The 21,047-nt window shown below is 44.0% G+C and overlaps 4 protein-coding genes across 4 annotated transcripts; 1 reads left to right on the plus strand and 3 right to left on the minus strand.

Moving 5' to 3' along the window:
• The first annotated feature begins 635 nt into the window (after positions 1-635).
• LOC101769005 (mavicyanin) lies at positions 636-1,891 on the plus strand. The gene is made up of 2 exons (XM_004955262.3): positions 636-1,004; positions 1,134-1,891. Exons 1-2 carry the CDS (start codon positions 830-832, stop codon positions 1,550-1,552), a joined length of 594 nt encoding a protein of 197 aa, XP_004955319.1. The 5' UTR covers positions 636-829; the 3' UTR covers positions 1,553-1,891.
• Positions 1,892-5,776: 3,885 nt separating this feature from the next.
• LOC111256229 (GDSL esterase/lipase At5g03600-like) lies at positions 5,777-7,221 on the minus strand. Its single transcript, XM_022823858.1, has 3 exons — positions 7,129-7,221; positions 6,404-7,023; positions 5,777-6,301 (listed from the first exon to the last, which is right to left on the minus strand). Exons 1-3 carry the CDS (start codon positions 7,175-7,177, stop codon positions 5,777-5,779), a joined length of 1,194 nt encoding a protein of 397 aa, XP_022679593.1. The 5' UTR covers positions 7,178-7,221.
• A 1,379-nt stretch (positions 7,222-8,600) lies between these two features.
• On the minus strand, positions 8,601-9,564 carry LOC101770607 (protein C2-DOMAIN ABA-RELATED 5). The gene is made up of 4 exons (XM_004955266.1): positions 9,454-9,564; positions 9,209-9,304; positions 8,830-9,103; positions 8,601-8,744 (listed from the first exon to the last, which is right to left on the minus strand). The coding sequence occupies exons 1-4, from the start codon at positions 9,562-9,564 to the stop codon at positions 8,740-8,742; spliced, it is 486 nt and encodes a 161-aa protein (XP_004955323.1). The 3' UTR covers positions 8,601-8,739.
• Positions 9,565-11,870: 2,306 nt separating this feature from the next.
• FUL2 (MADS-box transcription factor 15) lies at positions 11,871-19,758 on the minus strand. Its single transcript, XM_004955268.3, has 8 exons — positions 19,180-19,758; positions 16,672-16,750; positions 13,437-13,501; positions 13,184-13,283; positions 12,985-13,026; positions 12,761-12,802; positions 12,539-12,693; positions 11,871-12,452 (listed from the first exon to the last, which is right to left on the minus strand). Exons 1-8 carry the CDS (start codon positions 19,362-19,364, stop codon positions 12,311-12,313), a joined length of 810 nt encoding a protein of 269 aa, XP_004955325.1. The 5' UTR covers positions 19,365-19,758; the 3' UTR covers positions 11,871-12,310.
• Positions 19,759-21,047: the final 1,289 nt, after the last annotated feature.

Consider the following 21,047-nt stretch of genomic DNA (forward strand, 5'->3'; position numbering starts at 1 on the left):
AGAATGCACGGGTACACGTAAGTTGCTTACGAAACACTGCAGAGCTTAAATGGGCAGCTAAGCTGGTAGGAAGGAAAGAAACGAACGGCCAACAAAAGCTAGCAGTGTACGATCCTGCATCATGACCATACAGATGCTGCTGCTGCTGCTGCTTCTTGGCTGAGAGGTGGATCCAAAGATCCATCCATGAATTACTCTTTTGTTTTCGAGAATAGGAGACCAAGCAGCAGATGATTGCTGCAGTAATTTCGCCCAGCATTGCAGCAGCAGATGCGAAGAGGCCTGCATGTTACTGTCTGACAGGTGAGGGATCTGCTTCTACTTAGGCCATGTTTAGTTACTCCCAACTCCCAACTTTGACACTATGCAAAAAGAAGATTCCCCATCACATCAAACTTGCGGTACATGCATGGAGTACTACATGTAGATGAAATTAAAAACTAATTGCACAGTTTTGTTGTACTTTGCGAGACGAATCTTTTGAGCCTAATTAGTCAATATTTGGACAATAATTCACAAATACAAACGAAACGCTACAGTGTGCTACAGTGCTGTAACAGTAATTTGGCACCTCCCAAATTCCCCAACTAAACACGGCCTTATAAAAATGCAGCTCCACCGATCCCCTGCCTCTGTCTAGAGGGTTCTTGCATTTGCGGCACCAACTCAGCTCGTCGTCACTCTCCTCGCCTCACTGTCCCACTCCCACCCACCCGCTGGCCGCTGCTCATAGATAGATTCATATCCCAGCAGCTCCTCTCCTCCTCCAGCTCACCCGCGCGGTCCATCTCCCATCCCATCCGTCCCAACTAACTCTCTGAGAGACACGATGGAGATGCGGCTGGCGCTGGCCCTGCTTGTGCTCGCCGTGGCGGCCTCGCAGCTGCCGTCGGCGGCGGAGGCGGCCAACTACACGGTGGGCGACGAAAAGGGCTGGAATCCCGACGTCGACTACACGGCCTGGGTCAAGAAGCACAAACCCTTCTTCAAGGGAGACTGGCTCAGTAAGCTGCTCCTCCGGCTCCTTCAATCTTCTTCCATTCCGTTCCAATTTCCGTTCAAGAAATTGAACAAGAACAACAAAAGCTACCTAGCTCGGTGCTGACAAGCAGAGAACGAATCCATTGTTGCAGTCTTCGAGTACCAGAACGGTCGGTCGGACGTTGTGCAGGTGGACGAGGTCGGGTACGACAACTGCGACAAGGCCAACGCGCTGAGCAGCTACAGCAAAGGACACACCTTTGCCTTCCAGCTCAAGGAGGCCAAGGACTACTACTTCATCTGCAGCTACGGATACTGCTACAACGGCATGAAGGTCCACGTCACGGCCAGGTCCACCGGCTCCTCCCCCAGCTCCTCCTCCGGCGGCTCATCCGATGATTCCTCCTCATCCGACGATTCCTCCGACGACACGCCCTCGCCCCCATCCAAGAAGTCCAAGGCCAAGTCCAGTGCCGCCTCGCCGTCCCTCCTCGCCGGCGCCACCCCCTACGCGTCCATTATTGCCGCCACAGGCGCCGCCGCCCTGCTCCTCAACAGGATTATGCTGTGATGAGTGATGACTCTGATCCATCCATTCAGACATCAGAGGTCCATCTATCCATCAGATCGGTTCAGTTGTGCTATAAGATTCTCTTCTTCCTTTTTTTCCTCTCTCTTCTTCCCTTTCAGATCTCTAGCTGCTCCTCCTCCTCCTCGGTTGCGTGATTATTGGTTGGTTCTTGGTCCCATTTTCCTTTCTCTTTTTTCCTCTCAACTTTTACTAGCTTTCTTTTCAAGTGGAGTTCGGTAATGCTGCTACTGTAGTAGTAACTGAGTTGTCGATGCAATTTTCAAACAAGGTTAGTGTAATGTCAAGTGTGAAGAGCTTTATTCATTCATTTACACCGAATTATCTTTTTTTCCCGGTACAAATTATTCTGCTTTTTTTTATTTTGCCGCATTTCCCGCATGGCATGATAAGCAGATCGATGAGAAGCTGCATCCAGCAGCAGCAGCAGATGCAAGTGGCGACATGCAGGCCCATGTGGCAGCCATGTGCCTCCTGTTTCTTCGGTTTTTTCTTCATACTGCGTATGCTTGCTGCTTTGTTTGTTTACAGTTGAGCAGTAGCACTGCCTGTACACTACTTTTTCTCACTCCTACTCCACTGACTTGCTGCCTCCCTAACCGCACGTGCTGACGTGCACCGACACCTATCGAATAACCAAAAGTTAAAAAAATAGCCATTGCTTTTCAAAAAAAAATTGCCATTTTGCTGGCACTCTTTTCCAATATTTCTACTCATTTACCTTGTCAAACAAAAAGTTTTTTCACCTAATAATGGAAATTCCTTGTAACTCCCTACTGTAATTTAAAATTAAATTTGAAGTTCAAAATTTGTGTCATGCAACAGCATCACATCCTGTTCTACAAATTTGTACTTGAAGGAATTTTTCTATAATTGTTCTCGCAGGTTCTCATACCTTGAGTGCCATGTGAATCGAACCAATTTATCATCAATATAGAATAAGCCAAAATCTAGCATGCTAGGGAGGTTAAGTGGGCAAAGTGATGGGTATAGTATAAATATTTTTTTCTAATTAAAATAATCGGTACTGCTAGCGTCTGGACGTTCGATGGAAATTTTCCCATCGGACGCTCCGTTGCAACATCAAAACAAAATATCTGCAACATTAAAAATCTATGGTTGCAACATTGAAAAATATGCGGAGAAATAACTACGTCGTTCGACTCTAGGATAGAAAATTTCCGCCACAACATAAACAAAACATTCACAGTGAAACATGCAGAAACAGTAATTAGAACATTGATGCTTAACTATTGCAACATATATCGAGCTGTCCAATTTTTTTAATATTCCGGATGTCCTAAAATAATCTCGGTACCTACCAATATTACAAACTGGATTCGAGCCACTAGCATAAAATATGTATATGTTGACCCACAACTTAAGCATGCAAGCTGTAAGCACAGCCAGATGCGTGATTTGCGTCGTTTAATAAGCTCTTGGTCATCTTTCGAACGATTATACGGTGTACAAATTACCAACGCGCTGCTAAATTATGGGATCGGAGGAGGCTGTGCAGAACAGAGAGAGTGATGCCGACCGACAGCTAAGCTGTTGCTGAACAAGAAACCAATGGAGAAGAAGGAATGGCTCAACAAAAGAAGGCCAGGCCCATTTGACTTTGCAGCCCAAGAACAGGCCTAGAGTACACACAGCCCAGAGAAAGGTAGTTATAGGCCGGGCCCAGTTATATGGATAGGTCTAAGCTTTTTTGTGGCCTAGTTTGTGATGGTTAGAAGTTAGAACGAGGGACCCAAAGATCCTTTCCATGGATGCAAAAGAACGAGATCTACAACGATTCGATCGTGTTATACTACCTAGCAAAAAGAAAACACCCAAACCTATCGTGTTAGAGCAACTTTAAAAAGCTCCCTTACAGCTTATATTACCCCCAAATCTTATTTAGGGAGAAAACCAGACTCCAACAAGTCCCCTATTCTTAGAAAAAAAATACAGTGATGCTAAAAATCCTCATGTCGCCCCGCATATTTCCGCATGATGCTCCTCCCTCAATCGCCCCCGGTTCTCCTTTCTCGTGCGCATCAAGGTCGAGCCCACACCATGCTGGATGCCCTCCCACGCGAGGTTCGCCACGCCGAGGCACGTCATCGTCACCACTAGGCCGCTCTCCCCCATTCCGTGCATCTGGTGGGGCGCCTTCTCGTAGTGGCGATGGTGGTCCGGCAGATGGGAAGTGACGTCAGGAGCCCCGTCACACGATTCCTCTACCGCCACCTTCTACCTTTCCTCCACCGCCCACAATTCCGGCGAGATGGATGGCTAATGAGAGGATGCACCGTTGCAGTAGGGGCTGGAGGAGGCACGGCACTAGATCGTGCGGCCTAGTGTCAGGCCGTGCAGCACGCGACGGAGACGGACTTGGAGCGCGTCGTGGCATGTGACATGGAGCTTGGTGAGCGGCTCTAGCAGGTGGGCGCCAACGGCAGGCGGGGGTACAAGGCGTGCAGCGCAGAGGATGGGTGCGTGCTGCTGCTGCGGTGCCGGCACCTGCGTTTGTGCCGCGGGTGTGAGGTGGCTGCCGAGGAGTGCCCATAGACAACAGCAGCTACTGCTGGTGCTTGAGTTCTGTGCAAAGGTCTTGGTGCTGACGGAAGAGATAAGGTTGCAAGTTGGCTTGATTAAATTGAGTAGTAACACATTGTGTTGGATTTGGTGTATCGATTGAATTTGTGAGCTGAAAGTTGCATGATGATTGTCCGATTAGACACGGAAGGAGGACATGCTGCTGCTTGCTTGCTTCGTGGAACAGGATATGCGAGAGCTGATGATATGCTTGGTCCGGCTGCCTCAGATCATGGCGGAGGAGCTCTTTTCTTGGAGGTCGTGAGAGATAGGGAGAGATCGTGAGGGGATGGTGAGGGCAGCCTAACTGGATTGGGCCCATTCGTGATGATGTGGTCTGTTTTGAAATATTGGGGAGGCTAGTTTTTGGAGATTTGCTGCGGGATGATAATATTTTAGAAAAAAAAATTTAGAAGAGCCTCCAATATATAATTTTGAGGGAGAATTTTTTAGGAGACTCTTGAAGCTGCTCTTATTGTAGTTAATCTAGGGAGGCTACCCATAGTGGTAATTGTGAGTGTTTTGCGGTGTAGTCGTTTGCACCAATCTTCCTATTAGCTCTCCTAATAAATGGCAGCCGAAGATATAGATACGGTATATCTTCAGCTGCCATTTATTAATTCTATTATTCGGGAGAGATCAAACCATATCTTTGTCATTTACGAATAGCTGATTTTATTTTGCTACTGCCTTCTTCTAGTTCTATGTAAACAACTAGGACGTAGGAGATAGCACAACAAATCCAAACTAGGTAAGTCGTTGGTCCAGACGACAAAGCAATACGTAGCCATTGCTCTCCATATCATCAGATCATGTCGCGCGTCAAGAAGCATAGTATAGTGTTTTTTGTTCTTAGCTGCTCTTGTTGTGATGGCACAGTTTTCTCTACTTGTAATGCAGATGGTAAGTCGTGGTACGCGAACTAGCCACCCAGCCAAAATCTGATACGCAATAATACTTTCCTTGTAGTTTTTGATATGTGTTCTTTGTATCATCACAATATTTTGAGCTGACTTCTATGTTCAAACTATAGGATCTTCCTTTTCCATGTGCTGAGTTATTACTTTTACAATCTTAAAGTTTTTGCTAATGCTCAAATTATATACTACCCCCGTTCCTTTTTAAATTAATGACGTTCAGACCAAAAAGTTTAGCCGTACAAAGCTCCTGTATCTTTGCTTTGTTTTTGTGGTCTACTAATTAATTGGTGCGGGGATGAACGCTTATCTCTCTCACAAAGAAAAGTTTTGTTTCGTAACAAGTCGTCGCAGTTCATCCTTAATTTGTATTTTGCGCATATAAACAAAAAAAAAGAAGATTATAGGATTGCAGAAGTAATTAAATTGAGCAGATAAAAGATGATCTACACATAGTATGCAACCAAACGAACAAGATATATTAAGATGGTGTGCCAGCATTGTCAGCACAGTTGATCGATGATGACAAACTATAGCATTGTCAACACAGTTGACACTAAAACCTAGACCACCAATAAGCATGGACGAAGAATTGTTTATTCCCTAAACTACTAGCTAGCTAGGCACCTAATCCGAACTGACTAACCGAAACTATCTAATCCAAATCTTCTCGTCCATTTCTGTTATTCCAATCGATCGATGGCCATCAGAAATGCTCGAGGTTGGAGACTCCGAGGAACGCCATGATTGGGCCCTGGAGCAGCTGCATGACGGCCCTCCATCCGGCTTGCGTGGGGTGCTCGTTGTCCCAGAAGAAGTACTCCTCCGGGTGTTCGCAGAGCGAGTAGCGCCCGTCGAGGCCGCAGTAGTCGCCGGCGTCTTCGTCGTCGGCCTCGCAGCAGGGCCGGAGGCGCTCCTTGAACTGCTTCCCGTAGAGCGTCGACCCTTCCTTGGGCTCCACCAGGTCCCTCACCACGCTGTTCACGTCCAGGAGCATCACGTCCTCCTCGCCGCCCAGCCGGTCACGGAGCGCCGTGTTGTGCACATCGGAGACCCAGTTGCGGCTGTCGTCGCAGGAGCTGTAGGGGTCGCTGGATTGCCTCGTCAGCCACGGCGTGCAGCCGTACGTGATCACCGTGTTCACCAGGACCTTGGGGACGCCCAGGTCCTGCAGATCCGACACGATGCTCGCCAACTCATCGATCACCTTCGATATCGTATCGTTCATCGCCTGCAAATGCAATGGGATTAAATATAATGATCCATCAATATTCTACTACGTAGATGTGTATATACATCATATACATATAGCAAATACCCAGGTACTACTCACGTCGTTATTGGCGTATGCGTAGTCGTCGCCGGAGTAGGCGAGGAGCGCCACCGAGTCCCTCAGGTCCTTGCGCTCGACCACGCCGTCCCTGATCAGGTTCCTCAGCTGCTGGACCTGCGCCCTGAGCTTGGGCACGCCCGCCGGCGTATCCAGTGCGACGGAGCCGCCGACGGCGAAGTTCAGGCCGGCGGCGTCGATGCCGTCGTCCCAGTCGTCGTACGTGTAGGGCGGGGGTGACTCGCTGCGGCCCATGATCTTGGCCAGAAAGTCCGGCTGCACCAGGCCGTCGGAGAAGCGGCCGCTCGGCTGCCTGCCGTGCGCCGTGTCCGACATGCCGAAGGGGGAGCGCCACGAGCGGGAGCCGTAGCCGAGTTGGGGGTCCGAGTCGCCGTTGCCGGTGTCGGCGAAGTCGTCCCCGAACACCAACAGCTTCTTGGGCTTGGCATCAGCAGGGGGGCTATCGGTATCATCATCATCATCAGAAGGGGGGCTATCGGTATCACCATCATCATCAGTAGGGGGGCTATCGATATCATGATGGTGGCCGTGGTGACGGTGGCGCCGCTGGGACGACACGTCGCCGGCGGCCACCGCTCGGGACTCCGCCACACGGCTTGCGCCTGCATGCATATGCAGCCGTAGGTAAGTAGATGCAACAACACATACACATCACATGCATGAGATATAACGGTACGAATGCTAATGTTGACGATAGAGTAGCTTACTGTTGAGCAGCAAGAAGAGGACGAAGCAGCTAATGGCGAAAGAATTCATGGTCGAGAGGCGAATGAACAGATCAGATTTTTTTTCTACGAGAAAGGAGCTGAGAGAAGTTTGGCTCTCTGTGCTAGGGAGGGAACACGTACGAGTTATTTATAGCCTAGCACCAAACAAAATTAGGGATTTTGAAGAGCTCTATCTCTAGCGCTTATTGTTTTTTATCTGTTGCGGATTTCAAAGAGCTCTATCTCTAGCGCTGTATCTTAACTACATACAGAGCTTTATCTCTTAACAAAATGAGCTTTTTGAAGTTTGGCGGCCCGAGGATGACGCGCGGCATCGAGCTGAAGGTGGAGCCGGCCCACCTGTCAGCGATCGCTACATTAACTGAGACGCCACCGTCCAGCGCGGTTAGAGACATTCTGATTCCGTTCGATGTGGATTCCAAGAAATGAGCTTTTTTTTACACAGTACTAAGTAGGATTTTGTTGCATATCACGTAACAAAATCCATTTTTAACTCTGCATTTAACTCTCTATCCAAATTGTTAAAAAATTTTCTCTCCATATTGAGTTACTCCCTTCAACAAACTATCCATTTTCCACCCTCCAAATCCTAATAGTTAGTTTCCTCTCTAAAAATCTACACTATCCATTCACTTCAACAGCCTCTCCATTTCGCACTACAACAGACTTTCCATTTCACACTCTCCATTTTGCATATTTGGCAAGCCAAACCTGCTTGCCAAGTTTGAAGATTGTGGAAGGGTATTTGGCAAGCCGGATGGGATGGCCATCCAGATAGCAACTTTGTTGGAGTTGCTCTTAGGTTTGTCCTAAGTCCAACTTTGACCAAGTTTATAGAAAAGTACAACAACATCTACAATACCTAATTTGTTTCGTTGAATGCACCAAGGAATATATTTTGATAGTACATATGTTTGGTTGTATTTTTCTATAAATTTGGTCAAAGTTGGATAGATTTGACTTAGGACAAACCTAACGTGACATGTAAAAAAACCCGAAAGGAGTATATAGGATCGTTCATGATTATGAATGATTATGAATAATTTAGTAATTATTATTTTGTAAAATGTGATATTTCAAATGGAATGGACTTTTAGACTTTAAGCTAGTGCCAAAAAAATATTATAGTGATGTCATTTTGTGTTTTTTTATCATGATATCTTTATACTAGTTATGTATACTGCCTATACCACATGTAAAGTTTTCAGTGGTATATAATTAATCTTGATCGTCGGATGTTTTTATACTGATCCTTTTTAAATACTAGTATAGTTACCGTAAAAGATTAAACACATGTTGATGTAGCAAACTTAACCAATCATACCACATGTTGATGTATGTATGTATGTATGCATATGTACCAGTATAGTTATATATATGTATGTATATGTACCAGTATAGTTACATAAGCAGTAGGAACAAGTCACTGAAATAAAACATCGTCTGGCCGGCAGTATTGATTGATATTCGGGATGGATGGGGCTTGTCTCCGTTCCAATGCTGCTCACATTGGAATACCAAATCGAGTCTCGGCCGAGCAAAACTGGACTAAGAATTCCATATGACAAGGTACTAGTGAACCTTGTTCGATCAGCCTGACGAAAAAAGGAATCATATTTCTCAGCTACGACGATCGGCAACACCTAGCAATGCAATATTCAGAGTCTGAATATAATGTACCTGGGATGTGGACCCATTTGAGCTGGAGGTGCACCACGCCGGTGTCAACGTTCCTGAGCTTGAGGAGGATGTCCTGCACCACCTGGCCGTCCTGCCAGATGATGTGGCTCTCGTCGGCGAGGCAGCAGTGCTTGCCGGGACGCACGGTGCGCACCACGGTGCCGCTGCGGATGTCCTCCAGGTCCATCTTGATGATCTGCATCAGCGCCTCGATGTCGAACTCCGCGTCGCCCATCCGGTCGTCTTTGCTGAACGTGTCCTTGTCGAACACCTCCTGTGTTTGTGTTTGGGTTTCAGGAATCAATGTAAACGGCACAGTCAATTGTAATTCTTCTTCATTTCAATTACTGAACAAGGAGATCGATCTTCAGACACTAACGAGCTTGATGGGAGCTGATGCGTCCATGACAGCCAGGGTCAGATCCTCGTTCCAGACTGGGTTAACCGTCTTCTTCATCACACTCGTCTTCAGCTTCTGATGAAGAGGTGATCAAAAGATGTCAAGCCAAACAAATCAGGGCAATAGTAAATGTTCAAGAAAATCGACCGAATCGGCCGGGTAACACTTTGAAATTTCATCAACTATACATGAATGAAATTAATAAGTTATATTAAGCAACCAACCTGGCCGTCCAAGTTGAGCACAACATAGGGGTCACTACCCTTTGCATCACGGCTGGCAAGGTTTACCCCTCGCAGCACGCGCACGGACAGGAAGCCTGGCAGCGTAGACATCTCTAGCAGCTAGCTTCTTCTTCTTCACCACCGGCCTGGAGAACTGAAAATGGAGATGTCCTTCAGATTCAGCTACCATCCATGCATGGCTTCCGGTTTTTGTTGACGGGCTCAACAGCTGGACGAGTCCTGGCCTCAAGCTTTCAAGACTTGACCGTGTCTTCTGGGACATGTTTCTTCAAAGTTTCACTCTTTTTGCCCTTGTTTGGTGGTGGCCATCTATTTTTTGGAAGCAGAAGCTCCTATCTGGCATCCCACAGCGAATGTACTGCAGAACACCATGCCTGTATAAATGTGTTTAGACTGTTGATTTCAAAAATTTGAGAACATCAGTCAAGCAGCATTTTATTTAGGATCAAAAGGAGTGTGCAGCAAAAATCAAACCCAGAACAAGCTAGTACAATGTGCAGGCCAAATTCATGCTCCCGCAGCTTTGAAGCCTAAACGGGCCCATGGTGTAGCGCCCTTGAAGCCCAGCAGCCTCCCGAGGCCTTTGCCAAACCACCCGCAGCCCAACTACGAAACTTCATCACAGGCGGGCCGCAGAATACAACCGCAGACCCAGCAAGGCCCAAGGACATATCGTATGCGCAATGCGTGTCGCAATGTTGGAGGCCATCACTGTGGAGAGATATATTGTCAATATATAGATTACGGTAATAGTGAGGATTTGAAATTTAGGGTCCGTTTGGATACACCCCGCTAACTTTAGCACTTATCACATCGGATGTTTGATACTAATTAGGAGTATTAAACATAGTCTAATTACAAACCTAATTGCACAGATGGAGTCTAATTCGCGAGACGAATCTATTAAGCCTACTTAGTTCATGATTTGACAATGTGATGCTACAGTAACCATTTGCTAATGATGGATTAATTAGCTTTAATAGATTTGTCTCACGAATTAGGCTCCATCTGTGCAATTAGTTTTATAATTAGCTCGTGTTTAGTCCTCCTAATTAGCATCCGAACATCCGATGTGACCTTACTAAAGTTTAGCACCTCGTATCCAAACACCCCGTTAACTTCTCGTTCCTTATAATGATCCCAGCACATGTTTGACTCGGACGAGTGTGCCAAGAATTGTGTACACACGTGGGAAAACATACGGCCTTCTTGCCATCCCATTACACTAATTGCTAATAACGATGCAACAATTTTTTAAAAAATTTGATACTTATTAGTGGCAATTTGTCATCTAAACAACTTTGAATAAGTAATAAATCAACTAGATGTGTATGTGCAATCAAAATCTACAAGGTTTTTTATAGAGTCTGCCTTCAATCAGGTTCATATGTATGAAAAATTCGCAATTTCTCTAACACACCATAATTGAATTACAAACATGGAAGACTATCCGTATCGGTTCCAAATAAGTATAGGCACATGCTCCATCTTCCTCAACAATAAATGTTCCTTTAGAGTTCAAATTTGTCCTACAAAAGAGTACACTTATAGCTTTTAGGGAGACACATCTAATTAAAGCTAGGCCCACACTAATTAACAAAAACATGAAGCCAATCAAATGATTAAATGATACTGTTTTTAATTCCAATGCATGCACATTTTTTCAGACAGCGCGGCTTTGAATCATAAATATTACGAGCAAGGTCATGTCTCATGGCTAGTTATGTTTCTGAAACTTGCTAGAAGTGTACTTAGGAAAATTAGTAGCAAATAATTTGTGGTAAGCTCACCGAAAAGAGTCTTCCTTGAGTTTTAACTTTTACCCCCCCCACCCCCCCCCCCCACCCCCCACCCCACCCCCATCATAAAAACTAGCTAACTTTGTTTCGTATACCATTTTATTTGATCGATACAAGTTCAAAGATTGATCAACTACTTAAAACATTTTGAGTAAAGCTGTTGAGTTGATTTTCAGGAAATCGGGCCTAAATAAAATAGCTCAGTTTTCATTACTTTCTCTTTGGCTGCAACTAGGGTTTAAGAGAATGGAAGCTGCCATCTCGATTCTAGATGAAAGAAGTACCATTTTTATTTTAAAAGAAAGAGTTATGTATGCTCAATTGCTCAACTAAATACAATAAAGCCAAATTGAACTTTTTGGTTGTCACTGCCGGGATCTGAGACCCTAGCATCGAGAGTCAATCATGCTAGTGCTGTGTTTCGGCTTTGCAGAGACACTGCACTTGCACATGCAACCAAAAAGGGCAGCACATCGATGGCACTGCCAGCATCACATCATATGCACAGCAAGGTGAATTATTGCCGCTCATGCTCCCGGGCATCCGACATTGTAAACCTTTGGGAGAAAATGCGGTTTCCATCTATCATATGAATCAGCAGCGCAATTAAGGACGGCTTTATTCATTGTCCCATTAATTTTACTTACTTACTTACTTACTGGCAGAGGTAGCAGCAGTAGTAATAATCCTAATAATAATTAAAACTATTTACATAAACCATGTTTGATCTGCACCCTTTAGTTTCAACAAAAGCACTAGATTCATGGGGTAACTTGGCCGATAATACAGGCATATAGGGGCATGCATCAGTTGGTACGTACATGCTGGACAAGAGATTATACAGTGGTTACCCTTCTTCTTGCAAACATAACAATAGTTTAGCTTAATCGCTGCCATGAACTTATGCTAGGATTCAACCAACGGTGAGCAACCACTTTTGCAGGTGAGGATGCTCGCAATCGATGGATAGGCACGGCAATTAATCATGGTGTGGTGGTGGTGGTTGTGGTGGTCGAGGTCGACGTGTTGTCGCCTGCTCAAGCATTGAGGTGGCTGATCATCCATGGCGGCAGGCCACCGATGCGAAGTTGCGGCTGTGCCTGCCCTGGCTGCTGCTGCTGCTGCTGTGCCGCTGCAGCGGCCTCTTCGCCTCTCTCCCCTATCGTCACCGGTGGGAACCTAAACAGTGGCATGAGATATACATCGTCGATCAATTTTTAGTAACAACTGGAAGTGAGCATATCTACAACCATGGGCTTGCGTACCGGATGTTTTGTGGAGGCGGCAGCGCCTGTGGATCCTGCCTCATCAGGAAGGAGGAAGATGATGAGCTTGTCTGGGCCTGGGCCTGCTGGGTCTGCTGGTCCCACTGCACCTGCTGCTGCTGCCTGCTGGCGGCCGCCTTCTGCCTCTCGGCAAGCTGCACAAAAGAGGAGCACATCAACACTTCTTTTCTCAATGCAATGCCACAGTATTTGGCAGCTTACTTCCTTCTGTAGAGCCTTGTTCTCCTCCTGCAGTGATCTCTCCTGCACAAAACAGCAGTAAACATTCATCAGTCATATTTCTCTATCAGCAGTTTACAGTGATGGCTGTTCAAGATATGCGGGGCCTTTTAACCACAAGTAATCAGGTAATTGGCTACTCCAGTGCAGTGCAGTTTTATTGGCCTGCAGTGTCCTGTTGCAGGGAAGTTTTCAGCTTTGATTACCTTCTTCTGTAACTCAGAAATGGACTCGACCATAAGGTGGCTCTGCACATCCAAACAAGGGATTATGTTGTTAGTTGCCAAAAAACTAAGCATGCCAAATTTTAGAACAGCAAACAATGTGTAGCAGTACTACAAGCATTACAACACAGTAAACGAAAGAAGAGATTCCAGATGAAAAAATAAGCAAAACTGTTACTACCTTTCTTGATCTGATGTGCTTCAATGAGCTCTCCAGCTGCTGCTCTAGTTGTTGGAGTTCTTTGAGATTCAGAGACTCTAGATCCTCTCCCATCAGGTGCCTGCAATGCAAGACACATAGATCATTTGGCGTGCACCATATATACACTGCAATGCATACTACACAAGATGATAGGGTTTTCTTTGAGGAAAATAACACGACTATAACAGTTTCACATTATTCAAATTCCAAATCACCATCGAATAGTTATTACTTGTGGCATTTTTGTATGGTCTCAATTTTGGCCTTCAGCTTCCTGTATTCATGGCACCAATTTCCCTGAACACAAAAGGAAATTCTGTCAGAAACGTTTAGGACTAAGCAGATAATGGATGGCCCAGCAATGAGAAGCAAACATGTGTATGCCTAGTTCACTATTTTATTTTGAATTGAACATAAGTTTTGCTGCTGCAGACAGCTAGTTAACATCAGTTTTACACTACATTCACACACATTACCACTTGCACTCTTATCAGCAAAAATAGCAGTTAGTCATGAATTCATGATTATATTTGCCGCAATGACAGCAGGCATGGTACATCTGCAAGGTTCGCACCACTGAAGCATGAGATATGAAAAGAGCAATGAGAACAGATCAAATTCAATGCAAAGCAGGGTTATCAACAGAATAATATTCATCTAAAAATCAGCAGAATGATTTCCTATTACTTTTATACAAAAATCCCATTACGTTATTGCCTAAAAGCAATGATAATTTCAGTATTCAGACATTCAGTTAATGTGGATTATAAGTAAAGATAAGTACATGATGACTAATTCGAATGATTTATGATGAATATTAATGGAGGGGCACCATATTGACATTGCATATGAGAGGGGAATTGAGAATCCTGATTACGATGTATCACAAGCATGTAATCTGATTAGAGTGAGACATCATAAAATTCATGTTGTGCCATTGCGCCAGGCTCAGGCAAGACAGCATGATGATGGTAAGGATACACTAAACTTTTATTGGTTAGGCATAAGCAAAGATCAGTCTGGTATGAAATGCAGTGCGTATAATTAGGTAGCTTTTCTACTATGTAATTTTACATTGGAAAAAAGTCCACACAATCATTTGATTTTCAAACATTTGTATGTAAGACTTATAAATACCTGTAAGAATCATTATCAACTACTACTGAAGACAATTGATACGTTTCATAATTCGAAAATTTAATAAGTACATATATTTTATAAATAGAAAAAATATAATAAGTATACCAGAACTGACTACTAAAACTACAATAGAAATATAATTACTTTTCAAGTAATTTAATATTTTCTACCTGCATATGCAGCAAGACCTATGAATCAGCATTGAGAATGGAAAAGGAAATCAGTGACGTGATGTATACATAAAGGGATTAAAAACCAGGGATTAATATATGAAGCAATATCAACTCAAGAAAGATGACAACATACTAAGGTTAGAATGTTCTGAGCATTGGTCCTCTTTGGATAGCATGGCAGACTAGTGACAAAATATTGAACTACAGTCCTAGTAGAGAACTTACAGTTAAATGTGGTACTTGCTTATATCTAACTTTTTAAAACAATTTATTGTTTCTTATTATCAGTGCTGTTGCATATATGTTAATAAATATCTCCACAGAAATGTTATTTTGGTGTTCTTCAGATAATCATTCCTATATATAGATATATAGATATACATACATACAAATCAATATAGTGGGGTATTTGGAGGTGTTAGCAGGAGACATTTTTCACCTAGATTTCTAGGCTTTCTAAGCAAATTAAGTCATGTGCATGTGCTGCATGCCTGCCATGCTTATGATGAAAAAAAAAAAGGCTAAGTGAGCATATTATAAAAAATATATATTGGCACTATATATTGTTTCTATGAACAACACTTTCATATAAAATAACAGCGAACATGAAAAATGTATCCCCATGCTAAAACATGTAGATTCTTTTTCTGGGGTTTTCTGTAAAATTATATAAAACATAGTGTGACATCCCAGCCCATGAGCCAGTGGGCCAAAAATCGGGCACTGCATGCTACTGTAGCAGCCAGGATTTTAGTCCCAAACCAAGTGGACAACCAGTTAGACCAGCTTAAATACCGGGCCGGAAAGCGTATTAACACGAAGTGAGGATAAAAGCGTAAGTGGGTTAATACGTAGGTGTGGTTCACTCAATGTGTAGAGTGAATCTTAACCGTATTTCGGGTCGGGGCATTACAATTAGTATCAGCCAACTTTCGCTATGTCACGGGCGCCATACATGCTCTGGGACTGGAAGTGGGTTAGCCGGGTCAGATGTGCCGATGTGTCACGAGCGTGTGCGGGTCAGATGTGCGGGCATGGTGCGCATGACGCGTGGGTCCTGTGTGGACAAGGTACGGCACATGCTCCGGCTCTGGAAGTGGGTTAGCCGGGTCAGATGCGCTGCTATGTCACAGGCGTGTGCGGGTCAAATGTGCGGGCATGGTGCGCATGACGCGTGGGTCCTGTGTGGACAAGGTATGGCACATGCTCCGGCACTGGAAGTGGGTTAGCCGTATTTCAGATCGGGGCATTACACATAGATCCTACACAGAACCACTGGTCACTGGACATAGCCTACTGTATTGAGAGATGTGTCCATTACCACTCTTATAAAGAGTTAAAACCATCACTGAAGGCATAGCACATTAACCTTAAAGTTTTATGGCTGTACATTAAAATTTACATCACTGGTATTTATCGAAATATTCAAGACTGTTGACTAAAAAATGTAGAAAATTTTTAGTTATGCACAGATACTCGCATGCATTTAAATTCAAATGCCATATAAAAGAGTCCCAAGTAAATCCTTATTTTTTGTGCTATGGAAATCAGATATTGTTATCGCTTTGTGGTAAGTTCACAGATACAGCAACGCGAGCTCAAAAGATAATACAACTACAGGCAGTCATCGAATAGCTTTGCGCAAAAGTTGTTAACAAAATAAACAAGAACAGGTAAAACGTTATGTGAATGAGTTGGCCAGATTCTGTCAAGGCATCAAATGGACAAAATGTAATAATGATATTTGTGGCATCATGTACATTTTCTCAAACTAGGATATGCATAAATATCTGGTGCGGTCTTGTAAGCATGAAAAACAAGTATACCAGAACATATCCTCTCAGATATGTATATGGTATTTTGCACCATAAGATGAATTCAGGTAATCATACATATCCTCTCATATATGTAGGTGCACAAAAGATCCAACTGATTATATTTAACATAAAATATAAGGCCATCCTATCTAGTACCCTACATTCTTTTATTAGGTTAAACTGTTTCAGCAAAGCTTATTGTTTTGGTATTCAAAAAACATAAATTAAATTTTCAGATATATTGAAGTATGAGCTACCTTACTCATAAAAAGAGAATGCAGCATCGGTGCATGCGAAAAATAAGGTGCATCACAAGTTTCCCAACCTAACATCTTACCTCACTTTCAGATTCAGCTGAAATAAGAGCCTTTTCAGCATAGGAATAGCGCTCATAACGTTCAAGAATTTTGTCCATGCTGAAAAGAGGAAAAAAGAATACTATATCATGTCTCTGAAGTTCCTCGAAATAATTTAGCAATCAGTTCGTACATTAAACCACAGGAATATTGCAACAAATCAGTAAATGCTGGGCATATTCTAAAAGCAATCATGCAAGAAGAAGCTGACATGCAAGGCTATTGTCACATATCTAGCATTGCAATAGGGGAATACTCAACATAATTAAAAAATTTGTGAAGCAACCATGCAGTCAAACATATAAGCTAATGTGGAAATTGCAAAGAAGAGTCGTGCCTGAAGTTAATTACCATTTAATTAAATTTTAGTTTAACTTCAGATCCGAAAGTACTGTTTGGGTTGACAAGATGTTAACTGTTTAGAAAGCACTACTGCAGATCTATGTTACTTTGGAACCACCATGCATCATCATAATAGACCTTCTTACATAGAAGCATATGTTAAGAACCTTAATAAGCTATCCAAATAATGCGTGTCCTATCTTTAAGCAGTCACTGATATTAGGTACCTACTACATAGGGATGTGGAACTAATGCGTGAAGAAGCACACAACGCATGTGATATTGGGGTTACAAAAAGAGTTCAGCCGTTACGGTAAGGCAAGTGATCCATTATAGCTCAGCTTGAGCTTAGTCAAGAATAACAAGTTTGATCTAAAGACGGTAAGGCGCATGGACAGGTTATGATCCTATATCTATTAGCAGTTATTGAACAATGCTACACATGACTTACAATGTCACAAGAAGTAGGTGTAGAAAAACAAACTCCTACATATACATGTGCATGAAACTAAGATGGTTTACTGAGTTCCCAACCAGCGTTGCTAGCTGTAGTTTCACTGATGATTGAGTTACACATCCGTGAAACTTATAAAAAGAAGAGGTTATATGCAAGGAATGATGTACACAAAGCACTATCGCATTTTCACCCATGATGAGAGCCATCAAAGAAATACGGAAGGCCAGAAAAATGTATAGAACTTCGATGCAAAGAGGACATAAAGAGAGGGGGAAAAGAAAAGTGAAGAAACAGAATTAAGTACCTCCCAGCTTTACCATATTTTTAGAATATAACACTACAAATCCGGGCATACATCCTGATAAATGCATATAGTGTTTGTAGTACAACTCACATACTGTTGTTAGTTGTAACATGCATGGGATTTACATGGATATCAGTGTGGGCAATATGATGTAGACTGCAAGATTTGCTGCTCTCATTACTTGCTTTGTACACCATGATTCAAGTATATATGCTAGTCAAAGGAGGACCAAAAATCACTGAATACAGCCAAAAAAAAAAACTAAGCCATTATTCATGGAAGAACAATAGATGAAAGAAACAGACGATGTCTTGTGAAGCTGAAACAGCATGGAAGGATACGTTAACGTTCTCGAAAATTAAAACAACATGGGAGAAGGAAACGGATCGGAGAAGTCAAAGGATCAGCAGATAGAGAAGAGCCAGATCTATCCGTCTTCAGGGGTCATAAACTCATCATTGTTTCCCCTAGTCTGAGCTAGAGGATGAATTGAAGAGCGATTAAGCTAGCAGCTCGAAGTTCCAAGCAGCAAAGAGGCAGAATATATAAAGAAGAGCGAGGAGAATTACACACAAGATTACATGCATATGCTGTCGTTTCCTGACTGGTGGCCAACTCCTCGGAACATGTGATAATTTTATTTTGCTCAGGAATGGGGAGGCGCTGCATGTGATTAATAATTAATTCCGGTGGATGGGAAATCGAAGAGGCAAAGCGAGATTTTGGGAGAGGAATAAAATAGCACCCCAAGTACAAATCTGACGAACAAAGAGCACCTGGTGAGGAAGCAAGATCTGATTACACGGCATAATCTAATCTGATCTGCTATAATCAGCCACGCATGACATGATGTTAGCAAGCCTAATCAGCTGGATTAAAGAAAGAAAGGAATTAAACGGAGGACTGGAGGAGTCACCAATCCCCAGAAAAGGCAAGCATCTGCATAGCAGCCTGCAGGCAACAGCAAGAAAGCAAAAAGGGCATCTTGCACAAGCACAAGTGAAGGAACTGACGAGACGAGCAATTAATGGCGAGATTTCCCGAAATAAGGAGGCAGGCAGCTGCCTGCAGATAGATGCAGCATGAAATGATCGGCTGTAGCACCCCAGAAGGGAAGGGAAGGAGGCATCAGCAAACTGGAACTGCAGGCATGGACCATGGTGGCCAAAAACGGCAAAACCCAGCGGGAGCTTTCGGCCGGGAATCGGCGGGCGAGAGCCAAAAACGGCAACGGCGACAGATAAACGCACGAGCACAACACAGCAGCAGTGGAATGAGTGAATTGGCGAATGAATGAATGAATGGAGCATATACATATATACTGCATACACATACACACAGGAGGAATGGAATGGAATGGAGAATTGAGGTGAGGTGGGCGCATACCGGGAGTCGGTGGCGTACTCGTAGAGCTTCCCCTTGGGGGAGAAGACGATGACGGCGACCTCGGCATCGCAGAGGACGGAGATCTCGTGCGCCTTCTTGAGGAGGCCGTTGCGGCGCTTGGAGAAGGTCACCTGCCGGTTTATCTTGTTCTCTATCCGCTTCAGCTGCACCTTGCCGCGCCCCATCTCGTCTTTGCTTGCTGCCTTGGTCGATCGATCGATCGATCGACGGATCCCTCTCTTCTTCTTCTTCTTATTCTTAACTTGTCCGTCGTCGTCCCCCTCCGATCCGGCCGCCTCCTGATGCAGCAGCAGCAGCAGCTAGTGAAAGATGGACGGACGGCGGGTGGGTCGCCGCCGGTGAGGTGAGGCGAGGCAGGTAGGTGGCTAGCTAGCTGGCTAGCTTTAAAGGGAAGGGGAAGGGAGGAGAGGAAGAGGGATCGATCGGTGGTGAGGGAGGGGAGGAGGGGAGACGCCGCGAGGCGAGAGAGTGTGGTCTGGCTGGGTGCTGGCTGCTGTCGAGCTCCGATTGGTCAAGGCCAGCCCGGGCCCACTGCTCAGCCTCCCGCACCACCCTCCTCTCTCTCTCCCCCCCCTGGGATATTAGCAGCAGCAGTCGTGAAGTAGAGCACCTTAATGGGTATAAAATGATGGGTTAAACAGATGTATACATATACATTGGAAAAAAAAGAGAGAGAGAGAATAAATTGGAGGGTATCATCGGGCTACGTGAGACAGAGCTGGGCTGTGCCCAAAAGTGGGGAATCCATGTGTCCGCACCTCCTCGTACGGTCGAACAAAAAAACACAGGCCTCCTCTCTTCTCTTCTCTTCTCTTCTCTTCTCTTCTCTTCTCTGCTCTTCTTTTTATATATAAAATAAAATAAAATGAATCATCAACCAATGCAATGCAATCACGTACGTATATAATGTACATATATGATATACGTATATGTATACGTACATGACTTAATTGTTGCTCCGACTACGTGTACGTGTTGCTGCTGCGTTGCATTTGGTGGCGTATGATCTGGTGGAGAGGATCGGAGAGGGAGGGGCATGCACGCTGGCGTGTGTTGCAGCGTTTATTAATTGGTTTACTGCAGGTGAGACGGCCTTTTTCTGTGGTGGTGCAGTCGCGGGTCGACAGCACCGCATCCGGCATTGTTGCGTCTGCGTCCGTGCGTCGCGTCATCGCCACCTCCCCCGAGGCCATGGCCGGCCTCCTCTCCCTGCCTCTCCACGCTAATGAATTCAAACTCCTCCTTTTAACAATGTCAATGCCCAGCACATACTGTTGCGCTACCTCGCAAAAAAAAAAGAATATTGTTGCACTAGATAATACTACAATAATTCACTCACGAAAAGAATAACTGCAACTATTACTGTTGGATTTTACAATGCATTCACATAATATGTATATCTAGGTACATAATAATTTTGAAAAATAAAATGAGCTGTAATTTACCAAGAAAAGGCTTGCTGACATATGATCCTACAAAAGCTATTTCAGGATATATCTTTCACGCATTTTTTAGTATTGGTTAATAAATAAATTGAAATTATTTTATAGATCATTTTAGAAGGGAATATAAACAATATTTTTTTGCAAATTATAGACGTGAATACTCTTATAGACGTACGCAAACCCTGTGCTCCTAAGAGCACATCTGAGAGACTGAGCAGGCAATACACGCATGCAAACTCTACCCTATAAGTACTTCAAGAGAGACTGAGCTGACAGATCTTTAGATTGATGAAGTCTCCACCAGTGTCTCGTTGATGACAGGCACGATGTCTGTCATAAAAAAATAGCACCATTAATCCTGAAATAAAATACAGAAAAATACGAACATTCGCACCGAGTCAA

The sequence above is a fragment of the Setaria italica genome, chromosome II (genome assembly GCF_000263155.2).
Source record: "Setaria italica strain Yugu1 chromosome II, Setaria_italica_v2.0, whole genome shotgun sequence".
NCBI classification, from domain to species: domain Eukaryota; kingdom Viridiplantae; phylum Streptophyta; class Magnoliopsida; order Poales; family Poaceae; genus Setaria; species Setaria italica.